At 38.2% G+C, this 27,965-nt stretch overlaps 1 protein-coding gene and 1 long non-coding RNA gene across 2 annotated transcripts in view; both read left to right on the forward strand.

Moving 5' to 3' along the window:
* Nucleotides 1–12,046, forward strand: part of LOC308687291 (adhesion G protein-coupled receptor L3) — a gene marked incomplete at its 5' end in the record, with an annotated part of 274,566 nt that extends 262,520 nt beyond the window's left edge. Inside the window, 2 exons of the mRNA XM_081359704.1 lie at nt 5,075–5,203; nt 9,796–12,046. Of these exons, the coding sequence (XP_081215830.1) occupies nt 5,075–5,203; nt 9,796–10,634 (968 nt within the window). The 3' untranslated portion in view covers nt 10,635–12,046. The remainder of the gene's footprint in view (nt 1–5,074; nt 5,204–9,795) is intronic.
* Nucleotides 12,047–18,009: 5,963 nt separating this feature from the next.
* LOC308684263 overlaps nt 18,010–27,965 on the forward strand; it is a 72,047-nt gene continuing 62,091 nt past the window's right edge. The window contains exons 1-4 of the long non-coding RNA XR_014029334.1: nt 18,010–18,927; nt 19,029–19,084; nt 19,338–19,434; nt 20,467–20,540. This is a non-coding gene — a long non-coding RNA (uncharacterized lncRNA). The remainder of the gene's footprint in view (nt 18,928–19,028; nt 19,085–19,337; nt 19,435–20,466; nt 20,541–27,965) is intronic.

Raw genomic sequence — 27,965 nt, forward strand, 5'->3', positions numbered from 1 at the left:
ATCTTAAAACGAAACATTTCCATTTGAGTTAAATGACAGCAATAAGCTGCAGGCCTCAATAATGCAGAGCGTCGAGCCGTCAGAGCTCAGACAGTTCATTCCCTCAGTGAAAGCACTGCGATTGGAGAGGACAGAACAGCAGATGCTTTCAAACATCTCAGGCTAATTCACACCATCCAGTCAAGAGACATAAAAGACACTGGAGAGCAGGAAACTGCAGAACCACACTGCTTTTAGTGGAAGGAAATGAGGCACTTTCCACAAATAGCATAAAGAATAGGGACATAAAATGTCCTTTTTTCTTTCTTTTTTTTTTTCTCTCAACAAAGGGTCAGTGAATTGTTGAGCTTGACAAATGCACTCAAGTCAAAAATAGGTAACCGGAATGAGGTTGTCAATGTCAGTGTCATTTTAGTATCATTGAGATACTATTATAGTTTAATAATAATAATATATATATATATATATATATATATATATATATATATATATATATATATATATATATATATATATATATATATATATATATATATATATATATATTAAAAAATATATATATATATATTATTATTATTATTATTATTAATAATAATAATTTTAGTCATTTTGTTGTGTCATTTTTATTTGTTGGTTTTTCAATATGTCTATAGTTTTTATTGCACACTTTTTATTTCAGTTTTAGTTGTAGTCGTTTTTTAATTCAGTTTAGTACAAATAAGCTAAATGAAAATGATAAATGTTGCTTTTGGCAACAAGCTTTGGCAACTTTTCTACAATTAATTACGTTAAACAAATTCTCTAAATTATGTTCTATAAATTTATTGTAGGATAAACTCAAGAAGCTGTATTTGATGTTTAAATATAACCTGAAATTGTGGAAAGTGTCTTCAAACCATTTGAAAAATGTCAATAGATGCTCACAGACTTCAGTTTTATTTTTGAAAAATGACAATGCATGACCCGGTTTTCCAGTCGAATGATAATTTGTCAGATTTAGCTCACACACCTGTGAGAACTAGAATGAAGATCTGCTCTGAGTCGTTTTGAATTTCAGATGCCTCTATAAAGTTGATTTCCCTCTGTCTGTCTCAGTCCCTGTTCCTGTTCTGATCAGTGAGACGCTAATGTTCTGTTATGATGATGGATTGACCCTCTCTAGAGAGAGGAAGTGTCACAATGGAAATAATTAGGCACTTAACCCAGATGTGTGTGTGTGTGTGTGTGTGTGTGTGTGTGTGTGTATGTGTGTGTGTGTGTGTGTGTGTGTGTGTGTGTGTGTGTGTGTGTGTGTGTGTGTGTGTGTGTGTGTGAGTGACACTCCATCACTCATGCTGCTCAGAGCTGACAGATGTATTAAACAAAGATGAGGAAGAGTGTGTGAGGGACATAAAGAGAAACCACAACACTCATCAAGATACACAAACGTTTGGGTCACCCGCCTGTCATACTGTAGGACAGATTACAGATTACAGACTACAGAGACTCTAGACTATTCAATTAAATACATGAAGCTAATTATAATAACTACAGACTAACTCTACCTTTAACTCTTTCCACACCAGCATTTTATCTTTAAGTGTGTAAGCCAGTGCCAGCATTTTTATCATATTCAGAATATTTTGATGTGTGAATATGTAAGCAAAAGAAAGAACAGAGCCTCTGCTTTAAAAAAAAAAAAGAAAAAAAAATCTAGTTTTTTTTTTTTTTTTTATCAACACTTGAATGTGGGCAAGTTAAAAGGTAGATGGAGTAGATTGAGTCCATCAACACCCCCAAAGCTTGCACAGTCGTAAACCTCTTTTCATTTCATTCAGTAATGTTAAGCAGTTTTGATTTACATGCTGTTGATTGTTTCATGATCATGTTAGCTTACTTGTGCATTCTATCCACTCCTTCTGGTTTATGCATATCGTTTTCTTCGCTTGTTTTTGGATCCAGAGATTCTGTAGTATTTGAGAAGATGTGTAACAGCGCCCCCTATATAACAGTGAAAACATGTATTGCTGAAAAAACTTGTCAATGGCAGGAGTTAAAAGTTAACATTTTAAAACCAGTGTTGGGCAAGTTACTCTAAAAAAAAAAAGTTATTAATTACTATCTACAGCTTCAACAGTGTGATTAGATTACTATACTAATTACTCTCTCTAAAAAAGTACTGGATAACTTGTTACTTATTTCTTTCTAAATCCGATATCAACTTCGACCAGTTGAAAAATACAAGGATAGACATGAAACTGCACTTTTGATTCTTTCAAATAAACAATGTACAATTGCATAAATTATTCTTAAACTGACAAAAGTGTTTAAAGGGAGAAGGTTACATTAAAAATATACATTTTAATGTTTTTTTTATACATGCTGATTTCAAATCCACTATTGTTTTATACAGACTTGTTCCATAGTCTATATAGTATTTAATTTAATTACATCAGAAGTAACTGTAATAAAATTCTAGAAAAAAATAAGTGTAATCCCTTACTTTACTTTTTTAAGGGAAACGTAATTAAATTACAGTTGGATTACTTAGCAATTAAGTACACCCAACACTTTTTAAAACCTTAGGTGTTTTAGGACTGCCTATTTAAATATCTAATAGAAATAAATAATTAAGTTATATAATCTACTTTTTTAAAGAAAAAGAAAAACAAGAAATAAATGCAACAGTTGTGTTTGGTCATTTGTGTGAAAGCCACTCACAGAATATATGCTTGTAGGACACTTTTTAAGTTGCTGATCTTTACTACATTTTCTATTCTTTAAAATGCATCCAAATGCTTAATGAAACACTTGATGAAAATGTAAATTCTGGTTGCACTTCCATTTACAGTATGTGCACTTACAGAACTTAGACTTACAGCAGAAAGAACAGAGTAATATAAAGTAACAACATGGGTTAAGGAAGTAATATAAGGTAGCAATAGGGATATTATTAGTTATTGCCCAGTAATTTGCCCAATGAAAATTATAATAGTTCATTAAATGTATATGCAAAACCGTGAAGTGCTACCATAATACTTTTATTGTAATCATACACGATATCTTCCGCTGATTTTTCACATTTCTGTGTAATATTATTTAACACATTTTTAACTGCATTTAAACATGATTATCATTACATATTTTCAATTAAAGGTCATGACCTTTTGCACAAACACTGTGCAGGTCAATTGTCAATTTGTGTAACCATTTCCACTGCAAAATAAAAGATGCATTTAAACCTTTAAACCCCCCCCTCTCTCTCTCTCTCTCTCTCTCTCTCTCTCTCTCTCTCTCTCTCTCTCTCTCTCTCTCTCTCTCTCTCTCTCTCTCTCTCTCTCTCTCTCTCTCTCTCTCTCTCTCTCTCTCTCTCTCTCTCTCTCTCTCTCTCTCTCTCTCTCTCTCTCTCTCTCTCTCTCTCTCTCTCTCTCTCTCTCTCTCTCTCTCTCTCTCTCTCTCTCTCTCTCATATATCTGAAAGTGCTTATCTCAATGTTCAGCATATGATTTTCAGAGGTGTATAATTAGCCGACAGTATAATAAACGTGCCTACACTGATAATCGCAACCAAGCCTCTGTTTAATAAATGAGCTCATATTGTACATGATTTTAAATGGAAAATCAAACAGAATGTCTTACTGAGTGGGTTAAAAACTGAGAGCTGGGCTGAAAGGATTAGACTCTTATTGTGAAATAAAAGCATCATCAAATTAGCTAAATATTTATTAAACAAACATTCAAGAGGCGGGAGATGTAGAACTCGGGTGAAAATCGGGTAATCCAATTTTGTGGAAATCGGTGCGCACAGGTTCTGTGTTAGCCTGCCGAGAGATTATGCATAGTAATAGGAACACTGCTCACCGCAGGCAATTTCAATCCAACAGTAATTGTCTTAAAAGTGAAGAAGATGGAGGAGAATTTGTTACAAAAGCTGTTCTTTAAAGGGGATGAATTTTGAGAACGAACTTCTTGGAGAGATACAACTTGTCAGCATGCTAATGTGTGTTAACAGCCTTTCAGATTGGTTCTGTCTTTAAATTCATTCCCAAAATTCATTCATGCTACAAATTATAAACACCCTATGAAATGGTTTGATGAGCACAGTTTTATTTTATGTGCTACAGGAAGTTTGGGTGGGATACAAAAAAGGAGGTGTCCCTTTTTTAAATAGCCACTATCCTTTTATTTTCATCATAACCTTTTTTGCTAGTCAGGTGTTCAGTTGGTTATATTAGGATGAGGGACAATCTCAGTCTTATGGAAGTCTATTTCTGCCACTTAAGAAAAAAAATCATGCTTTGGTAAAATCACAAATATGAGATATAGTTATTGTCCTGCTTACCACATTATGAGATGTGTCATTATGAGATCAATAGTCATTATGAGATCAAGTTAAAATTATGACGTAAAAAGTAAAAATTTAGATACTTAGTCAAAATGATGACATGCTAATTCAAAATCGTAAGTGTATGTATTTTAAGTTATAATTATGAGATAAAATCAAAATTGTGAGATAATTATTAAATAAAAACTATGTTTTTGTCTTGATTGACTTTTAATCTCATAACATTGACTTGTGTCTTAATTTCTACTTGTTATCTCATAATTGTGTCTTTCTGTCATAGTTATGACTTGGGTCATACTTTACCAAATCATGATTTTTCTTTCTTGCCATGCTACGTGGTGGAAATGGGCTTCATACATTTGAAATTAAATTTATACACCCATAGTACAAGATGAGTCTTCAACATGTTTTGGTCGTTGTAGCAGTAAAATAGTAAATATGTATCTCTGCTAAAGTACTGTTTTGACAACTTTTAAATTAACAGAAAAAAAGGAGGAAAAAAAGAAGTGATAAACTCAGTGGCCGACTATATTTAACCCCACTAAGATATGGTCCATTTTATCCAGGAACAGGTCTCTTCCCGAGATTTGCATTGGCTCTGATGAGATAAGAATGCTAACATTGGTTGAATGTTCTTGCTTTTTTATGTGGCTGCTGATGAGACACCTGTATAATAACAATGCTAACATTGTTGCTGCATTCGTTTGATCTTCTCTGTGTGTTCTTCTCTCCATCTGTGTGGCTGCATCAGGTGCCATGGCCAATCACCTCATCCCAAACTCTCTGCTGCGCTCACACGCCTCTAACAACCCCTATAACACCTTACTGGGCGAATCATCAGTCTATAACAACCCCACTCTCAGCATGTACAACGCTCAAGGTGTGCTGCATTCTTCCGTTGCTTTTATCTTCCTGTGCACTAACTGTGTGGGTGTGTGTGTTTGGGAGGAAAGGGCTCCGCTATGTGGCTTCAAGCTGAACGTGTCTGCGATCATCTTTGTCTTCTGTCTTGTATGGTCTGTAGCAACAAGGTTCACAATGAAAAATGAGTTCATAAAGCTGAAATAATCATAGTAACTAATGGCTACATTTTGCGGCACTACGAAATGCGACTCATTAGTAATCGTAGAATAAAATCAAATCGCCCACTCTTGAAGACATATCGCACTAATGTGTCTCATGCAGATTGGTTTTGACAGCTACACTAGACTTGATGCAACTAAAAACAATGAATGCGCAGTCAGTAAGACTTCACTCATCCACAGTCCATAAATCTACCATGTCTTCATCCTGCAACGCTCGCAGGAGGGCGGGCATTTCAGAACAAGCATGGGATAACTGGGACTTTTTCTAGACAGAAATGCAAATCCAAACTTTAATCATGCATGAGTGCTGAATCACAAGACAAAACCGTCCACTCTTTTAAAAACATTTCAGTCTAATGTTTCTCAGGAAAAAGGGTTTGGACAGTAATGCATGACGTTTCTATTACCTGTCACAGCACTGATGCAACTGAAAACAAAAAATGCGCTCCTTGCATACAAAACACTCAGTAAGAATTCATACACCTAAAGACTAGAAATCTACCATGCACTCATGCTGCAATGCTCTCAGGAGGCCTAGTTCAGGATGAGTATGGGATAATGACTTTTTGGGCCTGTTTACACCTGGTCACTTAATGCCTTTTCTCTGATTGGATAGCTATCCGATAAAAAAAAGACCAGGTGTAAATGCCCTCGGAAACTCTGACGAATTGAAATCTGATCACTCAAACCACTTCAGGAGGTGGTCTGAGAAGCATTCAAGATGGAACTGGGCAACTGTAAATGCATCTTTAATCTTTTTCTAAAAAAAAAAATAAAGTGTAAGAGCGTGTTATACCTACGGAAGCTTGTTTCAGCAAAACATTTTAAAAGATAATTGCGACTTTTTAGCTCACAATTGCAAGTTTACATCAGAATTGCGAGATATAAAAGTCAGAATTGCGTGATATAAAGTCAGAATTGCGAGATACAAACTCACAAATGCGAGTCATATAGTCAGAATTGCGAGAAAAAAGTCAGAATCGCGACTTTATATCACGCAATTCTGACTTTATATCACGTAATTCTGACTTTATAACTCGCAATTCCGACTTAAATTTCAAGTTCAAGTTCACTTTATTTATATAGCACATTTACAACAGCCTCAGGCTGACCAAAGTGCTTTACAGAAGAACCAGTATCAGACTCAAATATAAAATAGTGAAACAGAAGTGGCAAAGCAGTGTCAGACTCAAATATAAAATAGTCAAACAGAAGTGGCAAAGCAGTATCAGACTCAAATATAGAATGGAATAACAGCAGTGGCAAAACAATATCAGACTCAAATATAAAATATTAGAACCAACCATTAGAGAAGAGATCAATATACTAAAGAAAACAGGTAGGTTTTTAACAGAAACTTGAAAACAGACATAGTAGGGGCCGTTCTAATCTCAAGGGGCAGGGTGTTCCAGAGTCGCGGCCCTGCCATCGCAAATGCACGCTCCCCTCTATGCTTGAGTCTAACTACTTGAGAGGATCTTAGGCTTCTGGATGGAGTGTAAGGATGAACAAGTTCAGATAGATAGGCAGGAGCTAAGTTATATAGAGATTTAAAAACAAAAAGTAGAATTTTAAAATCTATTCTCTGTCGAACTGACAGCCAGTGTAGAGATTTGAGAATTGGAGAGATCTGGTCATATTTGCGACACTTATGAACAAGTCTGGCTGCAGCATTTTGGACTAACTGAAGACGAGCTATTTGAGAACTTGATATACCGCAATATAAGGAATTGCAGTAATCTAGCCGAGACGTGATGCACGAACAGCCATTTCCAGAGTTTTCGGAGTGAGAAAGCCTTTGATTTTAGACAGTAGATGAAGATGGTAGAAACTGGAACTGATTACGGATTAAATGTGTTTGGCTGGTCAAAAAGAACACCTAAGTTCCGCACCCCTGGGTATTTAAAAGCCGATAGACTCTAAATCAAGGCTTATACACTGAGAATTTTCATTTGGGCCGAAAACAATGACCTCAGTCTTGTCTTCATTTATAAAGAGGAAAATATATCACGCAATTCTGACTTTATATCAGGTAAGCTGCTTTCGCAATTGTGAGAAAAAAAGTCAGAATTGTGAGATAAGAAGTCGCAATTACCTTTTTTATTTTTTATTCTGTGGCGGAAACACAACAGCTTCCATATATACCAGCTTCAGGTAGCCAGATATTACAAACTAAGCTGGGCGTCGCTTCCTGAAGCTCAACACACAATAATCTTCATTAAAAATAGTGAGACTAATGGTCTTACCAGTGCTGATACCGATTTCTCTCCTATTGCGTCCTTTAATCTTGAAATTAGCTGATGATAAATAAAATACAGCTCATTTCTGTTGCTTTCGTTGATCTGAACTCCATTAAATTTGAAAATAGTGCAGGAATTTATATTAGTTTTGCAGAGACAAATTTATATGGCCAAGTGTGAATGGAACAGATTTAACAAATAGGATATTTATCCAATCATTAAAAACGCATGAAGTGCCCAGGTGCAAACAGGCCCTTTCATGTAGAAGAAATACGAATGCAACTTTACACATGCATTAATGGCGAATCACAAGATGAAATCAGCAAAGGCAGTCTAATGCGTCTCATTCAGAAGGGTCTTGACTGTGACACTAGATTTTTTTATGGCATTTCACAGAACTAATAAGAATATGCTTCTGTAGGGCTGCATGCAAAAACGTCAGTTTTCATAGCAAGACTTCATACGTCCAGCACGTTCTTTTAGTAGAGGAATTTACTGCACTCTCATGCTGAGATGCTCACATGAGGCCTGGCTTCTCCTGTTAGCAATAACACATCCCTGCACGCAGCTGTCTCACTCTTGTCTCTTCCTGTCTGTCTGTTGCACTGGTGATCTGTTTTCCCCCCCGTCACCACCTGTTAGTGCCACCTTCACTAATGCAGAGATCAGAAAGAATTCAAAAGGCTCTAGAGATAGAGAGACAGACGCGTTTCTGGGCAACGTCAGTGGGGAGGGGCGAGCGCAGGATAACAACCTCTTCATCTACGTTGACAACATTGTAGCGACCTTGAAATCTAATATCAATAAAAGCCCTGAAATTACAAATAGATCCCAGGCCACTTTTAATGTTCCTCTTTAGCCCGATCAATAACTCTCTTACCGAATACAAGTCTGACTGTGGAACCACGTTCGGAGCGAAGCGCGCCGCTAATGGAGACAGAAGCCCATTTCGGCGCCCTCCAGACATTCAGGGTCTTTAAAGCACAATTTTATGGCATTTACATGTGCATCCTGGGATTGCGAGGAGATGCAGGGGTGTGTGTCTGTATTTGAGAGGTGAAACGATGGGGTTGAGCGTAACCATTTACCTGCGCTTCATTAATCTGTGTGCATGTTCTATTTGAGCGGTCACTGTGAATGCTTACCTGTACCTTTTTCTCTTTCCTTTTTCCATGCTGTCCTTTAAGAGCCCTACAGAGAGACAAGTATGGGAGTCAAACTAAACATTGCTTACCAAATGTAATTTCCCTTAACGTTATTACTCTTTTCTTAAAACTATAGTAAGCGACATTCTGCTAAGAGATGTTTAAGTCAATATTCTAATCAGAGAGCACTCTCAACCTCATTAAAATGAAAACCTAATTTTCTCTTCTCTTCATCAACGTAAAGTGATGCTTTTGTTAAAATAGAAGCTGAGTGGACAATTTGGTGTTTTGCAACCCAGGTCTTTTTCCCCCCAATTAAAATTTGCATATTTGTCGAAGCCACTGATAAGTAAAACAAATGTTATTTTATGTTCAAATGGTCTAATCTAGAAATCTAAAAATTGGCAAACAAGAAAGTGCTCCCACATTTTGTTTTTTTTAGAGTGTGGGAGAGTGTTAAATTTAACGTCAAGATGCTGATAATATGCTAAATTTAATTAATGTAGAAATCTATAGGCGGAGAAGCTGCTCTCTCTCTGTACCTGATGATATATGAGTGTTATATAAAGGCCAGCATGATTTGGTTTGTCAAAAGCTTTTACATGCCAAGCGTCTGCTTTAGCTGTTGTGTATTGTTGTGTGTTTGTGCATTGTGTTTTTGTTGTGTTTGCTGGCTTTGCAATTGGTTTGAGTGTTCTTTGATATGTGGGAAAACTGAGGAATGCTAATTTATAGCCAAAGACGTGTTTGACTGGTAAGTCCATTTTCACAGGATTAGCTGGCAAGTTTTAGAGTTTTAAACCTCACATCAGCCTTGAACCCATGACGAATCCAATCAAGATACCATTCGTTTGGAAGCTCAATTAATATTCGCCCCAGGGATGAAGAGTTTCAAGGTTTTTCAGTTTGTTTCTGCGAGCGGTTCTGCATGTTGGTCTTATTATGTGCGCCAGGCGCAAGTGTTTTTTTAATTACTCTTCTCCTTGACTCTCCGTCTTGCAGAGGGAATCCTGAACAATGCCCGGGATACAAGTGCCATGGATACTCTACCACTGAATGGTAACCATGGCAACAGCTACAGCTTGGCCAGCGCTGATTACATGAGCGACTGCGTGCAAATCATCGACCGCACGTACAATGTACACAAAGAGACCACGCTGGAGAAACGGATCCTGAAAGAGCTCACCTCCAACTACCTGCCCACCTACCTGAACAACCATGACCGCACGGCCGAGCACGGACGCAACCTCATGAACAAGTTGGTGAACGAAGTCAGCAATGGAGGCGGGGTGAAAGACTCGCCCATGCTGCCTGTTAACCTTGCGTTGGGCTTGGGCGACTCGCCATCTTTCCCACCTGAGGACAGTCTAGGGCTAGAGCTGATCAGGGAGGAGTCCAATGCACCTTTGCTTCCGCCGCCACGCCACGTCCAGCCTCTCCCCACCACGTTCAGCTCAGCCTCTTCATTACGACGGCGCCTTCCGCAAGAAAACAGCGAGAGTTTCTTCCCTCTGCTGACAGAGGAGCAAACGGAAGAGACTCCATCCCCGCAGAGAGACTCACTCTACACCAGCATGCCCACGCTGCCTGACCCAGAGCGCACCGACACGCATTCGCTGCCCCACGGTGGCGACACGCACACGCTTCCCAGGACCGGGGAGCCAGACGAAGTGTACTATAAGAGCATGCCCAACTTGGGCTCACGCAACCATCTGCACCAGCTTCATAGCTACTACCAGCTGGGCCGCGGCAGCAGCGACGGCTTTATCATCCCACCCAAAGATGAGCTTTCGCCCGAAGAAATGCCGCAGGAGCCCGCACACATGGTCACCAGCCTATAGAGGGTGCCGAACATCATGCATTCTGCTGTGCTCATCCTCATTGCCCAATAACATCTCGAGCTCTACGTGCTCTTCTACGTTTCCGTACCGTTCTGTCGTCCACAGTTGTTCACTTTTGCTTCTACGTGTCTGCAGAAAAATGAACTGCACCAACAAACCTTGGGAGGCGATTTTGTATTCTGTTCAGGAAAGGATTATGGGTACTCTTGCTTGTTGAGGAACGAAAGTTGGCATTGTTTTGATTCTATTGGTCGTGCACATCTACTTGAAGGGAAAACGGACCCAAAACTGGATTTGATGTATAACCTTGCGGGGAGTACGAGACTTTGAAGGGTTTTTCACTCTCAGCGGCCCCGAAGGAATACAAATAACTGCCAAAAACATTGTTAGTAGCTCAGTGCATCCAGTCAACACCAATCAAGTCTGAAACAATGTGACTCGGAAACTATTTTAATACCTTCTGTATCCATATTTGCTTTTTAAATATGTTTCTTCTTCTCATGTGGTAAAAAAGCAGCACATTTTGCTGCAACAGAGAACAATGCCGAAGAAGGATGACTCCACCATTTCTGTTCTTTGCTGTATTAATAACAAATATTGAAAAGCGTGGGAAGAACTAATACTGGAGAATTCTACAATATTTCTATGTAAATGTACAGACACTAGTGTTACACAGGATAGTGCTTATTCTGTTCCTACGCCTTCCGCTTCCGTAACCATGGTGATTTCAGACCATTTCCTTTCTCTCCTGATGGTCTTGTCCTCAACACGACAGGTTTTGATCCCTCACTCTTTTTTTAATTATATCTTTTACATTCATGTCTTCATTTCAGTATGAATAATGGCAAGTAGAAAAAAAAACACAGAATAGACAAAAAAAAAAAAACATTTTTCCTCATTCTGTTTGATTTATAGACACCAGTTTGTAGATGAAGAAAGGTGCCCAACATTGAAAATATGTTGCCATTTTGTGGTATAGAAATGAGAATCACAGTATATGATCAACAGAAGCCTTTTTCATTCAGAGAGAGTGAGACTTTAACAGAGATTCACACAAGACACTTTTTTTTATTTCAGAGATCCACATTTAGAATGAGAGAAACTTAAAAAAAATATCTTCTTTTGGCTTTTTTTATCTGGTGTAGAATGAATGTTTATTTATTAAACTGAAGGGGGGGGGGAGTACAAACTATTCTGCAAAACTGCTAGAGGTGAAATGATTGCGGCACATTAAATGTTTTATCACAAATATGATAATTAATTTTATTTATTCTTTTGTTTATCCATTTTTTGTTTCTCCTGTGGTTGAATGACCTCTCACTAATATTTGTTGTAACAGTGAAACTTGTTTGCCAACAAATAAATGACTGACAGAGTGAAGCCGAGAGTTGCTGGCTGTGTACGTTTTCTGCAACAACACGTCTCTGATGCCTTTCTTCGATTAGGGGCTCTTTTGACATAAAACCTTGAAAAATAATATTGCTTTATAATTAAATTCTCCAATAGTTACTCATTTGATAATAGTTCCTTATAAAGGCACTTTGAGGTCATGATTTACATTTGCATTTACATTTATTCAATGACAATTCATAATATTACTAGCAGAAACAATTAATATAAGGGAGTCGTATTACCAACCTAAATTTCCTAAATACTGTACTCAATTCATGTCAGAGCAGTTGTGTCATATAAATCAGTCATGTAAATGAGTCAGATTAGTGACTCATTTAGTGACTCAGATAGTGGTCTCGTCTCCATTTATCATTCATAACCAAACAAATTTTATGGAAAAACTCACCAAAACACTTGGTGTGATGGTAATGACAGCAGTATTGGGGGCGAAAATCTAATGAAAATACGATTTTCCAAGGGGAGAGTAGAAGTTCCCTTATTCTAACCATTTGTATATAATTTTTAAAGAGGGAAAGTTAAAAAGTCTGGGTATCGGACAACCCAAAAATACAGAAATTCTTGTAAATTCAACATCTACACTCTTAAGAATGAGTAAAGAAAAACATTTTGAAGTTTTAAATTATATCTTTACAGACTATGTTTTAAAACTAGAATGAGTTTCTCATCCATGCAACTGTATGCTAAGCAAACCAACAATGACAATGAGCTCATGTCCCAATCCATGACAACCTTCCTGCCATTAAAGTGTGTATGGAGTCTATAAACCGTGTGCCTTTAAGCTAGTCAACTTTTAATGCACGTCAGTCTGCCAAGCTGCTAAATAAGATTCATTCTCCTTCATGATGATGGTATTTAAATATAAATTGGATATGTTGGATAAGCAAAAAGAGAAAACACGTTTTGAAATTTGTTGCTCTTTAAGGAAAATATAAGATGCTAGAAACTAGGATGGCAAGTTGCCATGGATACAGAATTCTTTCTCAGCTCTAGACAGAACAATTTTTTTTATTGAGTTATAGATGAGTCCTTGAAATACTTGAGGTACAATGAACATTAAAACATCTTTCAGGAACATTTGATTCATTTGTTCTTGTGGCCATAGAGTCGGTACATCCACTCTGAAATCGTAATATTTGATGGATTACTTGAGAAAAATAAGCCCAACCACTGCATAAAACTTGTCAGGAACAATACATCGAAAATCAAATACTGTAATATACATTTGTCATTTACTCACCCTTATGTTATGTGGAACACACAAGGTAAATGTTGCTTGCAAAAAAAATATAAAAAATAATAATAATAATTTTTCATAAGGATGTTTTTTAATGTATGCTAATTTAATTTTAAAAAGTTTCAGTTATGACAATCATATGTGTTTGGCTGGTGCTTTTGAAGTGTTTGAAATTTTCCACAGTAACACGCTACACACTACACACACTCTCGCACACTCCATATTATTAATGAGTCATAACAGCAGCTCATAACAGGCGAAATGCCAACATGCCTACACAGCAGTCCAGGTCACGCAAACAGACACAGACACACTGCACAATTTATGGATATCGGATTTGGAAGTCTGGAGGAGCTCGTATTTACTGAGCACTTCTTACAAAATATCAGTACTAAATGTTTGTCCTTGTGTATATATATATTTCACACATCACATACATCATATTTCATCTCAAGCTCTTAACTGATGCCTCTGTTTCTTTGGTAATCTTTTGATTTTGGCAGGAATGACCAACTATTGAACAGTTGCAATTAGAATGTTTCTTGAGTAGCAAATTAGCATATTATAATGATTTCTGAAGGGTCATGTGAGATTAGAGTAATGAAAATTCAGCTTTGCATCTGTAGCGCCTCCTTCAGATCACCAGGACACCACTGCCTAATGGGCACCAAGGTAAGTCATATAAGAGGGTACGTGGACCAGTACTCTAGATTCGTAGGGAGCAGCAGTGAGAGATTAAATGAACAGACAGACAACAAAGGTAAGTTAGAATAATGTTTAAAGATTTATATTAAAAGGGAAAAAAAATAATGAATCGATTTAATAAAATTGTCTCTCTTTCAGGAAAGACAGAAATGGCACAAAAGAAAAATGGTCAGTTGACTAACAATGAAACCACAGATTGTCAATAAATGCAAGAAAAATAAAACAATTGAATAAAATGGTTTCTGGGTTTTCTCTTTTTTCTTATTAGAATTATTAGCTATTTATTCCCCTTTTTAATATCTTTCTTTTTCTTATAGGAGTTAGCCTATTTATTTCCTTTTAATCTCTTTTTGAAATCTAATTTATTGCAAACTTCCTCTATTTTCAATATTTTCTTTTTTACATATTTATCTTTTAGTTTTATAGTTCCTTATTTGAACTAATTTTAGGTTTTAAGTTTCTTAATCGAAATCCACAATGGATTCGTTTCCTTTTTTCCCCAGTTCACTCAGAAATAAAAATAACAATTATATCTCAATTATTTCACATAATAAACCCTTCTCTTTAAAGTAAAAAAAAAAAAGTAATGAACAATGAACAAACGATAAAGACCAATTCAACTGTCAATATATAAACAGTTCAAATAATCCATAAATTCAGTAATGTTTTTTTTTTTCAAATACCAGTCTCTGAATTCAAAAAAGAAAAAATATCGTCCGTACCCCAGTGAACGTTAGATGCAACAGTTCAGGCCTACCGTTGGTTGTGGTGAAAGGGGAAAACAGACTACGGTCTATTGAGAAGAGAAAAGATTTCGACGTCAGTTCACTCTGTCATCCTGCAGTCTTTTTCCTCCGTCCGGGGAAAACTAGCAGAGGGTCCGATGAAATCATTCAAAGGTTTCACTTTAATCAGGATTTGCTGGGAGGCTCGCCATCTTGTTCCACACAGTGATGAGCTCAGTCCGTGTCATCGCCGTGTCCACAATAAAAAAACACTCAAAACTAACTCAAAATCACTCGCATGGCTGAACTGGCCATTGGGCATAGGCCTCCCGGGCATTTTCCCGGTGGGCCGACGTGTTTTTTGGGCCGATACATCTCATACTCATAAATACTTTTTATTATTTATTTAACGGCCCATAAAATTTGTACATCGGCGGCCCATTCGTTTTGTTTTGTTTTGCTTAATTGGCGGCGCTGGGTTTGTGCCGGTGTAATGCATTGGTCAAAAAAAGTCCGTGTTATTTAAAAAAAAAAAAAAAATTCTGACAGACCAGCCCATGAAACACGTAGATCAGCGGCCCATTGGCTCTTTTCTTGATTGACACTGGGCTGGCCCAATCACAACTTTAAACGAGTGAGCGAGCGTTCAGCAGTGTCAGTGGCTGAGTCCCAATTTGCATACTATCCGTCCTAAATAGTATGCGAAACTAGAATTAGTCGTCCCAAATCGTAGCATGTTGAAATGAGTATTTCAAAGATACCCGGATGGTCTACTATTTCCGGTTAGAATTCGAAGTGCAGATCAATGCACACTCTAACGGCTAATATTGCCCACAACCCATTGCGTGCGGGAGGGAGGAGCTTTGCGGTGATACTAGTGGTGATGTAAACCTGGCAGTCGGATGCAGCAACGGAGATGCGCCCTCAGTTTTTAAGTGTAAGAATTCAAATGTTTAACCCTAATTAAAGTTATATTTTATTGTCTCGTAATATTAATGGGTTTATGTTGTGCCAAAAAAGTACCGTGTTTATCTTGTAGGGTCCGATGAAGATACCGAGCGCCTCATTGCAGGCTACAAAACAATAAATAAAAAGGCTCTAGTACAGTGTCATGCAAGTGTCTTTTTTTATGTATTTCTTTTGATGTTTCTGTCTGACTTATTTGTAGTAATACTGTGGCTGTACATATGTTAACTTTATCAGTCCAAAAGAAACATGGTTACTACACTTTTACTATAGTAAAAGCATGATTCATTTTCATCGGGGTATTTTTAAGTATTATACATAAGTATAAGATTAAATATAAAATACGTTAAACAATAGTTACATTATAAACTTTAAATATTTTAACTCAGAAAATAAGTAGCGCTAGCTTTCGTTACACACATTTGCACATGAACGTCAGAGCCGCCTCACAAACGACCTGCGTTTGGTTGATCTACGACGACGCCCTGCTTCACTCCTCAATTTGGTAAACACATTGTAAATGTATTGTGGAAAAAAAGATGGGAATAGTAAATAAAATGATATTGGATATATAAGAATGAATGAAATGTTAAATGTTTTGTTAACAGTCGCGGTGTGCGTAACTAGGCAACCACGTTCAAGTTCACGTTGCATGACGTCATCGAAGTATGTCCCAGAACGTGCATACTTTTTGCTACACACTCAAAAGTATGTACTTTTTCATCACAAAAAAAGTACATACTTTTAGGTCGTAGTATAAGTAGGCGAATTGGGACTCAGCCAGTGTGTATCTGTCAAAATAGGAGGATCTTTGTTGACATCTTTGTACGCATGCGCGAGTGGTTGTGTGGCAACAAATCAAACAGTATTGCGGGCTGTAAAGACGCGACGAGCACTTTCAAGAGAGTTAGCGGGCAAAATCCACAATATATAAGCACTTTAACATCTGAAGACCGGAGGAGGTTTGGAGAGAAGCTCAAAATTTGTATTGGTGACAAAATCGAAGTTATTCAAAGCCCATATGAGATCTCCGCTGACTGTGCGTGCAACTCCCCAAACAGTCGAGGCATTTATACTTGACGCAACTGTTTTGTTTTAAACTGAACACCAGACCATACAACTGATTTAGACGCGCAAACTGGGTGATGATGAGATGTACTAATATCCGTCTGCTCGGGCAGATTCGGCTCAAAGTGCATCTGCGGGGGCGCGCGCGCTGTTAAGCCGAATCTGCCCGAGCAGACGGATATTAGTTTTTTTTATTACCTTCGCGCTCATGCGGACGCGTCGAGTATAAACAAGGTTTTACAGCTCAGCCACTTGTTTTTTTTCATATTTTTTTGCAAGTGGAAGATCTTGGTTTACATTTGGACTTGGATGTGATCTTATAAGCTTGAAAAGGTTGGTGACCATTGCATAACGCAAACCCAGTCAAACATTTGACTGCAGTATCTTCTATTCTATGCGCTTTATAATCCGGTGCGCCCTATATATGAAAACAGTTATAAAATAGGCCATTCATTGAAGGTGCGCCTCTGCTTATAGTGCGGAAAATACGGTAGTCTGGGTGCTGTGGATCGCGGTTTGGGACACCTGAATCAGAACGCGAAAACATATGACTCGGTTGATTTGACTCAGTTTTATTATTTTTTATTTTATTCAATCTACTATAAATACATAGTCACTAAGACGTAGGCCTACCATGAACAAAATGAGCCTCACAAACTCGATCAGTAACGTTAGGAATCCAGGCTTCGGAGCGTCCAGGTTCAATCGCCTAATTGCACGCAACCATTTCTTTCGTTTTTCGCGATCCTTTTCATAGGAAATTCGAAAAAACTTTTTATCAGGTCCCCAACGAGCCGTACAATCGACCACACAGCAAGAGTGAACCATCCTCTTCTCTAAATCCTCCTCCAAACGTGCAAAACAATCAAATTACAGGTATCTAGCGGTGTTTCCTGCCACACGATTCCCGTGATGCAACGCGGCAAACATAAACAATGACGTCACAAAAGATCCGCCTATAGTCAGCGAGATGGAGAAGAAACGCAAGGAATGTGCAGAGAAATAGCGTAAAAAAAATAGAACTGTGCCCGGTTGCATAAAGCACCTTAAGTTTTTCCCTTAAGTGTGATACTTAAGGGGCGATTTCCCCTTACCTAAGAGAATAAGCGTGATTTTTTTTCCCAAACCACTTCAGCGGAAATCCCGCCCTGATTGCCCTACACCAATCACTGATCCCTAAACCTACCCGTCACAGATTGCCTACACCAAACACTGATCCCTAAACCTACCCGTCACTGTAACCTGAACCAATTAAATAGGCTGCAGGGCGGGATTTCCGCTGAAGTGGTTTGGGAAAAAAAATCATGCAGAGAATAACTTAAGGGTGTTGCATATAATCTCTTAAACGGTTCTCTTAGGTAAGGGAAACATTTAAGTGTTTCATGACAGCGATCCTGGATTCACGTTATAAAAGTCTCCCAGCTAACAATGACCTGGCGGTCCACCAGCGTTTTTTGGGCGGCACAAAGTCAGCGGCTTGACACGGTCGGACCTCCGGCGGCACACCATCGGCCACCCGACCAATCTGAAAACCCCGTCGGTCTGCCAGCGTTTTTTGGGTGGCACGCCACCAGCGGTTTTCCGCGGCTGGGCCACCGTCGGCACACCAGTGGCAAGCCGATAGTCGGTCCACGTGTTTCTGAGTGCTTACAGGACATCTTTAATTTATAAAGTTATATTTGTTTTTACAGTTAAAAAGAATCTGAAAGCACAGAATAAAAAAATAAAAAAATGATGACCTAAATAGCTGTAGCAATATCAGAAGCAAAGTGCAGTGGTATAAAAAAATACTGCATTTTTAACACGCGTTCAAATGAAATATGGGGCTTGAGTGTTCGTAAAAACAATTAAAAAAATCTGAAATTACAAAAAAGCCACAATTGTCCCACTATCACGTGCAGGAGTGGTAAATTGCACCTGGGTCATAGAACTTCAAAATGAGTTTTAAATTCATGATTTAATAATGAGATTTTTATTCAAGTAAGGTTCTGATTCTAGATGTTTATGTTTGTAAATGCTGTGTGACTTTGACGCGTTTTAATGTGCGTGCGCGTGAACACTCGAGTCGCCTTCAAACACTGGAGCGGAGATGAGTTGCCATGGAAACGGCACGGGACCGCACTAACGTTACTGCAACTGTCAGCAAAACTCCGTCTCTTGCTGTTGTTTTCACTGCTTTCAGGTGAGTTTAGCCTCTAAAATTACACAAATAATACACACAACTTTTCTTGACACTGCTCTTACTTGTAATTTACACGCTTCTGTTGAATATTTACTTTATAGAAATGGTTTAGTGTCTTCGAAAAAGTCCGTTAGCATCTCAACCGTTTTCAGAAGAGGTAAGTTAAGTTAACGTTAGGCTAACTTAATAGCTTGCTTTTGTTTATGAAAGTTTGGGCCTTTAATCACATCTTATGTGTAGATGAGAGGTTTTGATAGTTTTGTAAAGATTTTGCTTGGAAGTGAGCTAATTTATTTAACATAAACATACTGTTAATCGGTGACGTCACTTAAGTTACATGGAGTGCTAAAATTAGCTGAAACTAGCTCAATGGTTAACAAATATTGATAAAAATTGTTCTGTGATTTCAGCAGCAACAAAATAATCCCTCTACAACAGAGGGAAGCTCCACGGCTTCAACATTTCTGAAGAAAGCTGCTGCCACAGAAGTGGGAGACACACACACAGGTGAAGTGAGGAAGCTCTTTAAATAACTTCATCCATTTTCATATCTGGAGAAGATGTTATTTTTCCTAAAAATACTAGTTAATGTTATCACATTGGACCGAAACTTAGTGACTTTTTGTTCACAAAGGGTATAACTACTCAAATATTTGACCATTTTTGTTCTTTTTTTTTACTACACTTGGTGTTCCTGGTCAAAAATGACTGGCCTCATTTATCTGAGAGAAGGCTTTTATGAATCATTTTGGAAATATTAAATAAAATATGAAAACATTTGCACTGTTATATCAAACTATTCTACTTTAATGTTTCACAAGGAAGTTTGATTTGTTTTGTGTGTGTATGAATGTCAGATGGATGAATTAATATTAGATGCAGGTCAGGGTAGGATCAAGTTTCTCTTGTGAAAAAGTGTAATACTCAAAATAGTTTGTGTGTTTTAATGTGTGTGTGTGTGTGTGTGTGTGTGTGTGTTTGGGTAGCGTCTGTATGCATTTGGGTAGTGTGTGTATGCATGTGTGTATCGACAGATGCACAGGTCCAAGGGCTCGATGTTTGCAAGCACACATGCACATAATGTGTACATGAACATAATAAACATGTTCATATTTTACTTAATATTTCCAAAATTATTCATAAATGCCTACTCTCAGATAAATGAGGCCTACGATTAATCAGATGCAAATAGAAATATAAAACCAGTCCTAACTGCAAGAGAACAAGTTGACCAAAGATTGAATCCAAAATTTGGTGATAATATAGCATAACAAGTGATTTATAAGCAATTTTTTGTAGGCCGGTCATTTTTGACCGGGAACACCACAAGTGTTATTGGGTTTTGAACACACCACAATGAATAAGTAAACCTAAAAACCTAAATTCTGTTAGCCTAATTAAGAAATCATTTTCTGTATATTCTTTCTCTTTTCTGCATTTCACCTCTGCTGTAGCTTCTTTCCTTTTTAAAAAAAAACTGTCATTGTATAGCCTAATAATATTGTAGGCTCTGTGACAAATAGTTTGTTGTGTTTCTAGATCCGTCCATGCTGATGTCCTTCACCGTGGCAGAGCTGATCATCATCTATGAGGCGCTATCAACCAGATGACTAGTGAGTAGTGTTCACGATACCAAAATTATTGTTTCGATACCGATACCAAGTCAAGAATTGCGATTTCGATAGTTTTTCGATACTTTTCCTGAAAAGCGAGAAACACTCAAATATCACTGCTGTGCTTTATTTTAAAACCGGGACAACATTCTAATCATATAACACACTAATAAATTAACATATGAACAGCAGATATATTAAACATTTGAACAAAATATGAAATATCAAAATATAAAAAATAAATTAGAGCAATGACATTCAAGGTAAAAAATAAATAAATTTAGCAGCATTATCTCATTTATCATAAGAAACATAAGAGTTACCGGTAATAACTTTATCTTGATTCTGAACTTTGAATAAAAATATGAACAGCGATTATATTAAACAATGTTTAATATTGGTAACATATGATAAGCCTCATTGGTGATATATTTGACACATGGGGAATATTTGAAAATCGATAATATTTTTTTAAATTACATTTATATCTGCATTTATGTCAAAACCTAGAGACTAATAAATTTAGGAATCGTGCCATTTTTAATTTCCGAGTATGGCAATACTTTTTACGTGCAACACTACTAGTGAGTAAAACCAAGCCAAAGACAAATTTCCACTTGTGGATAATAACGGAACTAAACTAAAACTTCAAACATGCACTAATGTTGTTGGTAAAAAGAAAACATGTTTTGTAAGTATCTTATGCTCACCAAGACTGCATTTAATTAAAATACAGTAAAATCAATAATATTGTGAAATAATATTAAAACATTTAAAGGTGCCATATGTAACAATTGAGGTAAAAATATCCCAAAAATGAGCTACACACATCAAAAGAATGAGAAGAAATAAGGGCGATGATGTCATTAAAAAAATGTCAAGTTATAGTGCTGCAGAGATATCAACCTTAATTAGCATTAGCATTACTAGCCACGGCCCGACAGGTGTCGTAATACCAGTTTCGGCCATGGGAGGCGGTATACGGGCAACATAACCACCAGCCAAACATGCAATACACGAATAACTCGCACGGCTTGTGGGCGTACTTGAACCTGATGTGGAAAGTACAGCCCACTACTACATTTCAGTTCAGGGAAGAGAGCGGAAGGATGGCTGAAGCCCTTGGCAAGAGACCCCTACCACCACCCGCTGCAGGGAAAAAACCGCGCTCTGAAGCACAAATAAAATCTCAAAAAGCTATCCGCCACACTGGCGGGTGAACGATCATACCAAAATATGACATTTTAAGCGCGCACGCGCTCTTCTGCCTCTAAGAAGAGAGAGAGAGCGAGCCCCGGCCGCGCGCGCGCGCACTCACTCACTATATTCAGAGCGGTCAAGTTTCCCCGTACTTTTTGACAAGCGTCCTTGACAGGGCGGCCAGAGCTTCTTTGCAGCTCAAGTCGGCGGCGGTGTATACAGTTTTAGTAACGCTCTATCTGTTGATGGCGCTGAGGAAAAAGCTCCCGCCACTGGAAGAAGCTGTCGCCGCCCATTTGTGTCCTCCTGCGCACCCATCAAAGCCGTGCAGAACGTCTTCAGCACTCACGGATCGCGCATACTCCGCCGCTGGCCAGGCTGCTTCTGCTTTACACACCCTGGACGCACGAAACGTAACGGAAAACATTGCAAGGTGTAATGAGACCGAATGTTTTTTGGTGACTAATGATAACTTAGCTAGAAGTGGTATTGCTAATGAAAATCAAACTTGATATATGCTGCTAAATTAGCTTCAGGCGGGCAGCGTAACACTCTAAATAGATGTTGTCCCTATTTTAACTTGTATATGTGCAGCTAAGAAGGTAGGGGCGGAGCATAGACCAATTCACTTTCTGGAGGTATACTGCCCCCATCTGGTATGGAATGTGGAGTATGACTTGATTTTTTTTTGCCAGACATGACATATGGCACCTTTAAATAACTGTTTTCTATGGAGAAGCATCACATTATCCTTCAGAAATCATTCTAATATGATGATTTGATGAAACATTTATGATGATTATTATCAGTGTTGAAATCAGTTGTGCTGCTTCATATTTTTGTTTTCAGGATTATTTGATGAATAGAAAGGGGGAAAAAAGCATTTATTTGAAACAGAAATCTTTAATCTCTCTGGTCAATTTAATGCATCCTTGCTGAATAAAAATATGAATTTTTTTACAAAAAAATAATTATATTGAAACCAAACTTTTGAATAGTAGTGTAAAATACCATTTATATATGTTGGGTCTATTTAACAATTGATCCTGGAGAGGGAAAAAGAAAATGGATTAAACTGTCACACTGGTTTACACAAAAATATTAATCAGCACAACTGTTTTCAACATTGATAATACTCAGAAATGTTTAGGACGTTTGCATTGTGAGAATGTATAGTATTCAAATTAAACATCTCAAATTAATCGCAAAGATTAACGCGTTAATTCCCCCAGCCCTAAATATAAAAATGCTGACTCTTTCTTTCTAAATGTCTTTTGAGTAAAACTCAGTAACAGTCTTTCTCATACTGCTTCCTGAAGTAAGCAGAGTTTAGTTATTGGCCTCTCAAGTTCATTCATCTTTGTCTTTACTCGAACCTTGCGGACCACTCCATACTCGTCCTCCATAGTCTTAACGATTCTTCCCATCAACCATGATCCCCTGGGGGCTGATTCGTCGACAATCAAGACTACATCCCCAGGATGAAATTCCGTGATGGATGGTTCCATTTCTGTCTCTTCTGGAGTTGAGGCATATATTACTTGATCCAGCGCTTCCAGAATAGATCGCTCATATACTGGACTTGCCTTCATCTTTTACGCGCATTAATATCATCCTTATGGAAGAGTCCTGGTGGTAAGTTGGGGTTAGTCTTGAGCAGGAGTAAGTGCTGTGGGGTAAGAGCTTCCAGATCATTAATATCATTGGAAGGCATGGTAATAGGCCTACTATTCAGAATGGCTTCACATTCACAGAAGAACGTCTGAAGACCTTCCTCATCCAAGTTTTTTTCTCTCAGTGTAGCACCCATGATTTTCCTGATGGACCGGATGATTCTCTCCCACACCCTTCCATGGTGGGATCCGGATGGTGGATTAAATAACCATCTGATGTCACATTGGAGCAAGCTGTTCTCGATTTGTGAAGTATTCCACTCCTTTATTGCCTTTCTGAGCTCATGATCAGCTCCAACAAAGTTGGTCCCATTATCAGATCTCATCTCCTTCACCTGACCTCTTCTCGCAATGAAGCGACGCAGAGCTTGAATAAAGGAGTCTGTTTCCAATGATGTTGCCATTTCTATGTGGACCGCACGACAAGCAAGGCAAGTAAATATCACCCCATATCTTTTTACAGATGATCTTCCACGTTTAATGTTGAATGGCCCAAATAGATCCACTCCAGTTCTGGTGAAGGGTGGCTCGTCTGGTACAACTCTGTTTCTTGGTAAGTCCACCATCATTTGTGTGCCTGATGCACCATGTATGCACCATAGTACACCATGACAGCATTCTTCTGATTGATGAGGGAGCAGCGATAATCCAGTACTTTTGACGTACATGAGACAAGACATGATTATGTCCACTGTCCCAGCCGCTTATGCGAATCCTGGAGAATCAGATCAGCCACACGATGGTTCTTAGGGCAGGATCATCGGGTGCTTGGCTTCGGCTGGCATGGATGCTCGACTGAGCCTCCCTCCAACACGAAGGATTCCCTCTTCAAGTTGTGGATTCAGTCTGAAGATTTGACTATTCTTCTTGATGGAGTCCTTTCTCCGAAGAGCAGATATCTCTTCCTGAAACCTACTTTGCTGACAATGGCTGATAATATCCGTCTCAGCTTGTTGCAGATTGTCCACGGTCAGGTAAGTCTGTTTGAGACTCTTTTTGTAGCTCAACATCTCCCTGTTCACCCGTTGTTGCTCACTGTACAATCCATTCATCTCCTTTCTCTTCCTTGACAGGTTTACCAGGGTTCCCTTGAGTCGTGTGAGCCACGCCACAGCCTTCTTGAGGTTTATCCATGAAGAATAGTATTGAATTAGTTGTTGCATTGCATCAGTGCTTTCTTTTGCTGTTGTAGCATTGACAAGTATGCCTTTCTTGACCTCAGGATCTTCAGCTGTAAGCTCTTCTATGTGATCGTGCTTGTCTGGCCATTCCCTTTCAGGTTTACTGAGGAAGACAGGCCCTGCAATCCAAACTTCGTTCTTCATGAAGACACTACCCTTTTGTCCCCTGGAGGCCCAATCAGCAGGATTCAACTGAGTGTTGACGTAGCTCCATTACTGCACTTTTGATGCTTGCAAAATTATGGCAATCCTGTTCGCCACAAATTTCTTAAATCTGATGTTCTCATTTGCTAAGTACTTGAGTACGGCAGTACTGTCCGTCCAAAACCTGGAATCTGACAGTGGCAACTGTAGTTCTTTCTTCAGCATAACATCCACCTTCACAGCTAAGGCAGCCGCCGTCAGCTCCATCCGCGGGATAGTTGGTGGTTTGAGAGGGGCAACCCTTGACTTTCCCAAGACAAATGAGCAGCATATTTGGTTGCTACTGTTCTTCTGGACTAAGTAAGTAACAGTACCATAGCCTGTTTCGCACGCGTCACAAAAGTGATGCAGCCGAGCTTGCACTGTTTTCCCAAACTCAGGTGGTTTAAAGCACCAATCCACTTCAAAGTCATTGAGCTGTTGAAGTTCTTCAGTCCACTCTGTCCATTGTTGTGCGAAATGTTCTGGCACAGTGTCATCCCAGCCTGTTCTTAGTCTACACAATTCTTGCAGGATGTTTCTAGCAGGCAGTATGACTGGCGACAACATTCCCAGTGGGTCGTAGACTGAACTCATCGTAGACAGGATTCCTCTCCTAGTAAGAGGCTTCTGCTCTATGTGCACGTGAAACTTGAACTGATTTGACCGGATACACCACTGTACTCCCAAAGCTCTCTTGATGGCGAGGGAATCCTGGTCAAGATCGAGATCTTTGACTTCTGTTGCCCGGTCCTCAAGTGGAATGTTTAACAACACATTTCGATTGTTCGTCGTCCATTTTGTCAGTCTAAAACCTCCTGTTTGACAGATGGCCTTCAAGTCTTGGAGTAGTCTGACTGCTTCTTGTTCAGTGGCAACTGATCTCAAACAATCATCTACATAAAAATTATTTAAGACTGTATCCACTACTGCTGCACAAAACATGTTCTTCTTGTCCTCGGCACACCTTCTCAATGCATTACAAAACACCTGTAAACTCGATAAAGTCATCACCTTCTAGGCTACTCACTTCTAGGTCTGATACAGCTTTACATGAGACTGTCATTTGGTCTCCCATAGTAGTGAGTAGGATGTTCACATTTTTTCCTTGCAGGTGAAGGTCGTTTGCCAGCTTGTTAGTGCAGAAGGAGGCATTACTCCCTGGATCCATGAATGCATAAGTCAACACCTTGTTGCCTTTCTTTGCCTTAACTCTCACAGGAACGATGGCGAGGACACTACCTGTACCCCTGACCCCAGTCTGAGAGCATGCTTCCCCTGCATCCACGAATCCACTGACAACGGTTTGCTCTTTCTTTGGAGACTCCTCTTATTGCTCCTCCTGTGAAGCCTCTTCCTTTGGTAAGTCTTTAAATTGGTGTGTGTCGCTGAACATATCTGACAGCTCTTCTTTTCTTCACAGCCATTACTAATGTGTCCTCCTATAAGACAACTGAAACAAAGTCCTTTGCTCTTAACCCTCTGGAGTCTGAGGTGTTTTCTGGGCCCTAGAGGTGTTCTGACATGCTCTGACATTTGTGCTTTTTTCAGTTATTTATAAACATGTTAATGGCAAAGGTGTAAATTCACTCTATATAGCACAAACAGGGCTACCAAAATATCTGATCAACATGCATGTATATGTTTGAATTTTTAAGAGAATAATGTTTATGCGTGGTTATTGGAAAAAATAAAAATGAAAGTTGCAGAAATAAGGCCACAAAACACATACTAAATATGTGGCAATAAGACTTTTGACTAAAGGATATCATCGCCTATAGTTTTTTCTTCTAAATTATGTGAAAATAGTCTTGCTTTATCGTTCACATAAAACCATACATTGATTTAAATTGATGTAAAACAGGTTTTGCTTGGAAAGCCAATATGCGAGGGGGGCGTGAACGAGGAGTGGTTTTCACCTGAATTACCACCCACTCTGCATAATGATGAGCCATTCACTCAGGTGTGACAACTGACTGAGCCACAATGCAAGGACCATTTAAGATTTTGCTTACATCTATCTTGTAAATATGTTTTGCTATTTTATTAAAAAGGTTACAATTACAACAATAATTACAATTTCAACAATATTTCAAGTGTACTCTTTCTTTGTAAAAAAAGATTATAGGCCTACATTTTATCTATGTATTCATTACTTTGAATATAGCCAACATTGGAACAGCTAACATCTTAGTTGATGACTTTATTTTTGACAAAAATAGTAGGCTATTTTATATATAGAAATTGCTAAACAAAAGCTTATTTGACGAGGCAGTATATTCTACAGTAAAAACTGTACCCAAATCTACTAAACAAAATGTTGTCTTTCATATTTCACCTGACTGTAACGTTGTTTTCATGAAATACGCTTACACACGCTTAAAATGATGATAATTAAGTGTAAAGATAGGTATTACTGAAAATATTTGGTGTTTGGGGTGAGGATTGGGGTTGATCCATTTATAAAGTAGCTGTTTTTTATTTATTTTTCTGATGTGCACAAATAAGCGACAGGTATCATAAGATTTTCTTCTCCATGTTCCTTTTTTTCTATTCTTTTATTCGTTCACATGTAATAATGAATGAATGAATGAATGAATTTATGTATGACTTGTGCAATAAATAAATAAAAATATAAAAAAAATACGATAGGCTATTGACTCGCGATCTTCGCAGTAGGCTAGTGAACGCACCGGAGAAACGCACATTTATTAGGCTACATAGTTTTTTTGTTTTGGATGGTTTTGTTTAGAACCAGCTGTAAATGTAAATATATTTCACATTTTTTAGACATGTGAGGCGAGTAGGCTATGGTCTGGTTGATGATCTCCAGTTCAAGCACCTTATGTTGTGATTGCTAGCCTATATTTACTTTAAATCCAGGAAATTTGTTAATGAAAAAAATATTAAAATTAAGATACAATTGATACAAAACGAAATTCGTTTTAAAGAAAGGATTTGTACTTTCTGTTTTGAGGTATCTGTGAATGTTTGAAAGTCAACTGTCACGTAATATTGTTTTTTGCCAGCTGTGGTAAACAGCGCATCTATGCCGTTCATTCAATCATAAACAGAAACCTGAGAAGGAAAAACTTACTAGTATTCCTCAGCTCGTATTCCTCGTATTCGTCATTATTCCTCACAGCGCTGCGTTGTAAACAAGTAATGTTCTGAATAAACTGGTGTTT

The sequence above is a fragment of the Scardinius erythrophthalmus genome, assembly GCF_964197995.2.
Source record: "Scardinius erythrophthalmus genome assembly, chromosome: 2".
Classification (NCBI taxonomy): Eukaryota; Metazoa; Chordata; class Actinopteri; order Cypriniformes; family Leuciscidae; genus Scardinius; species Scardinius erythrophthalmus.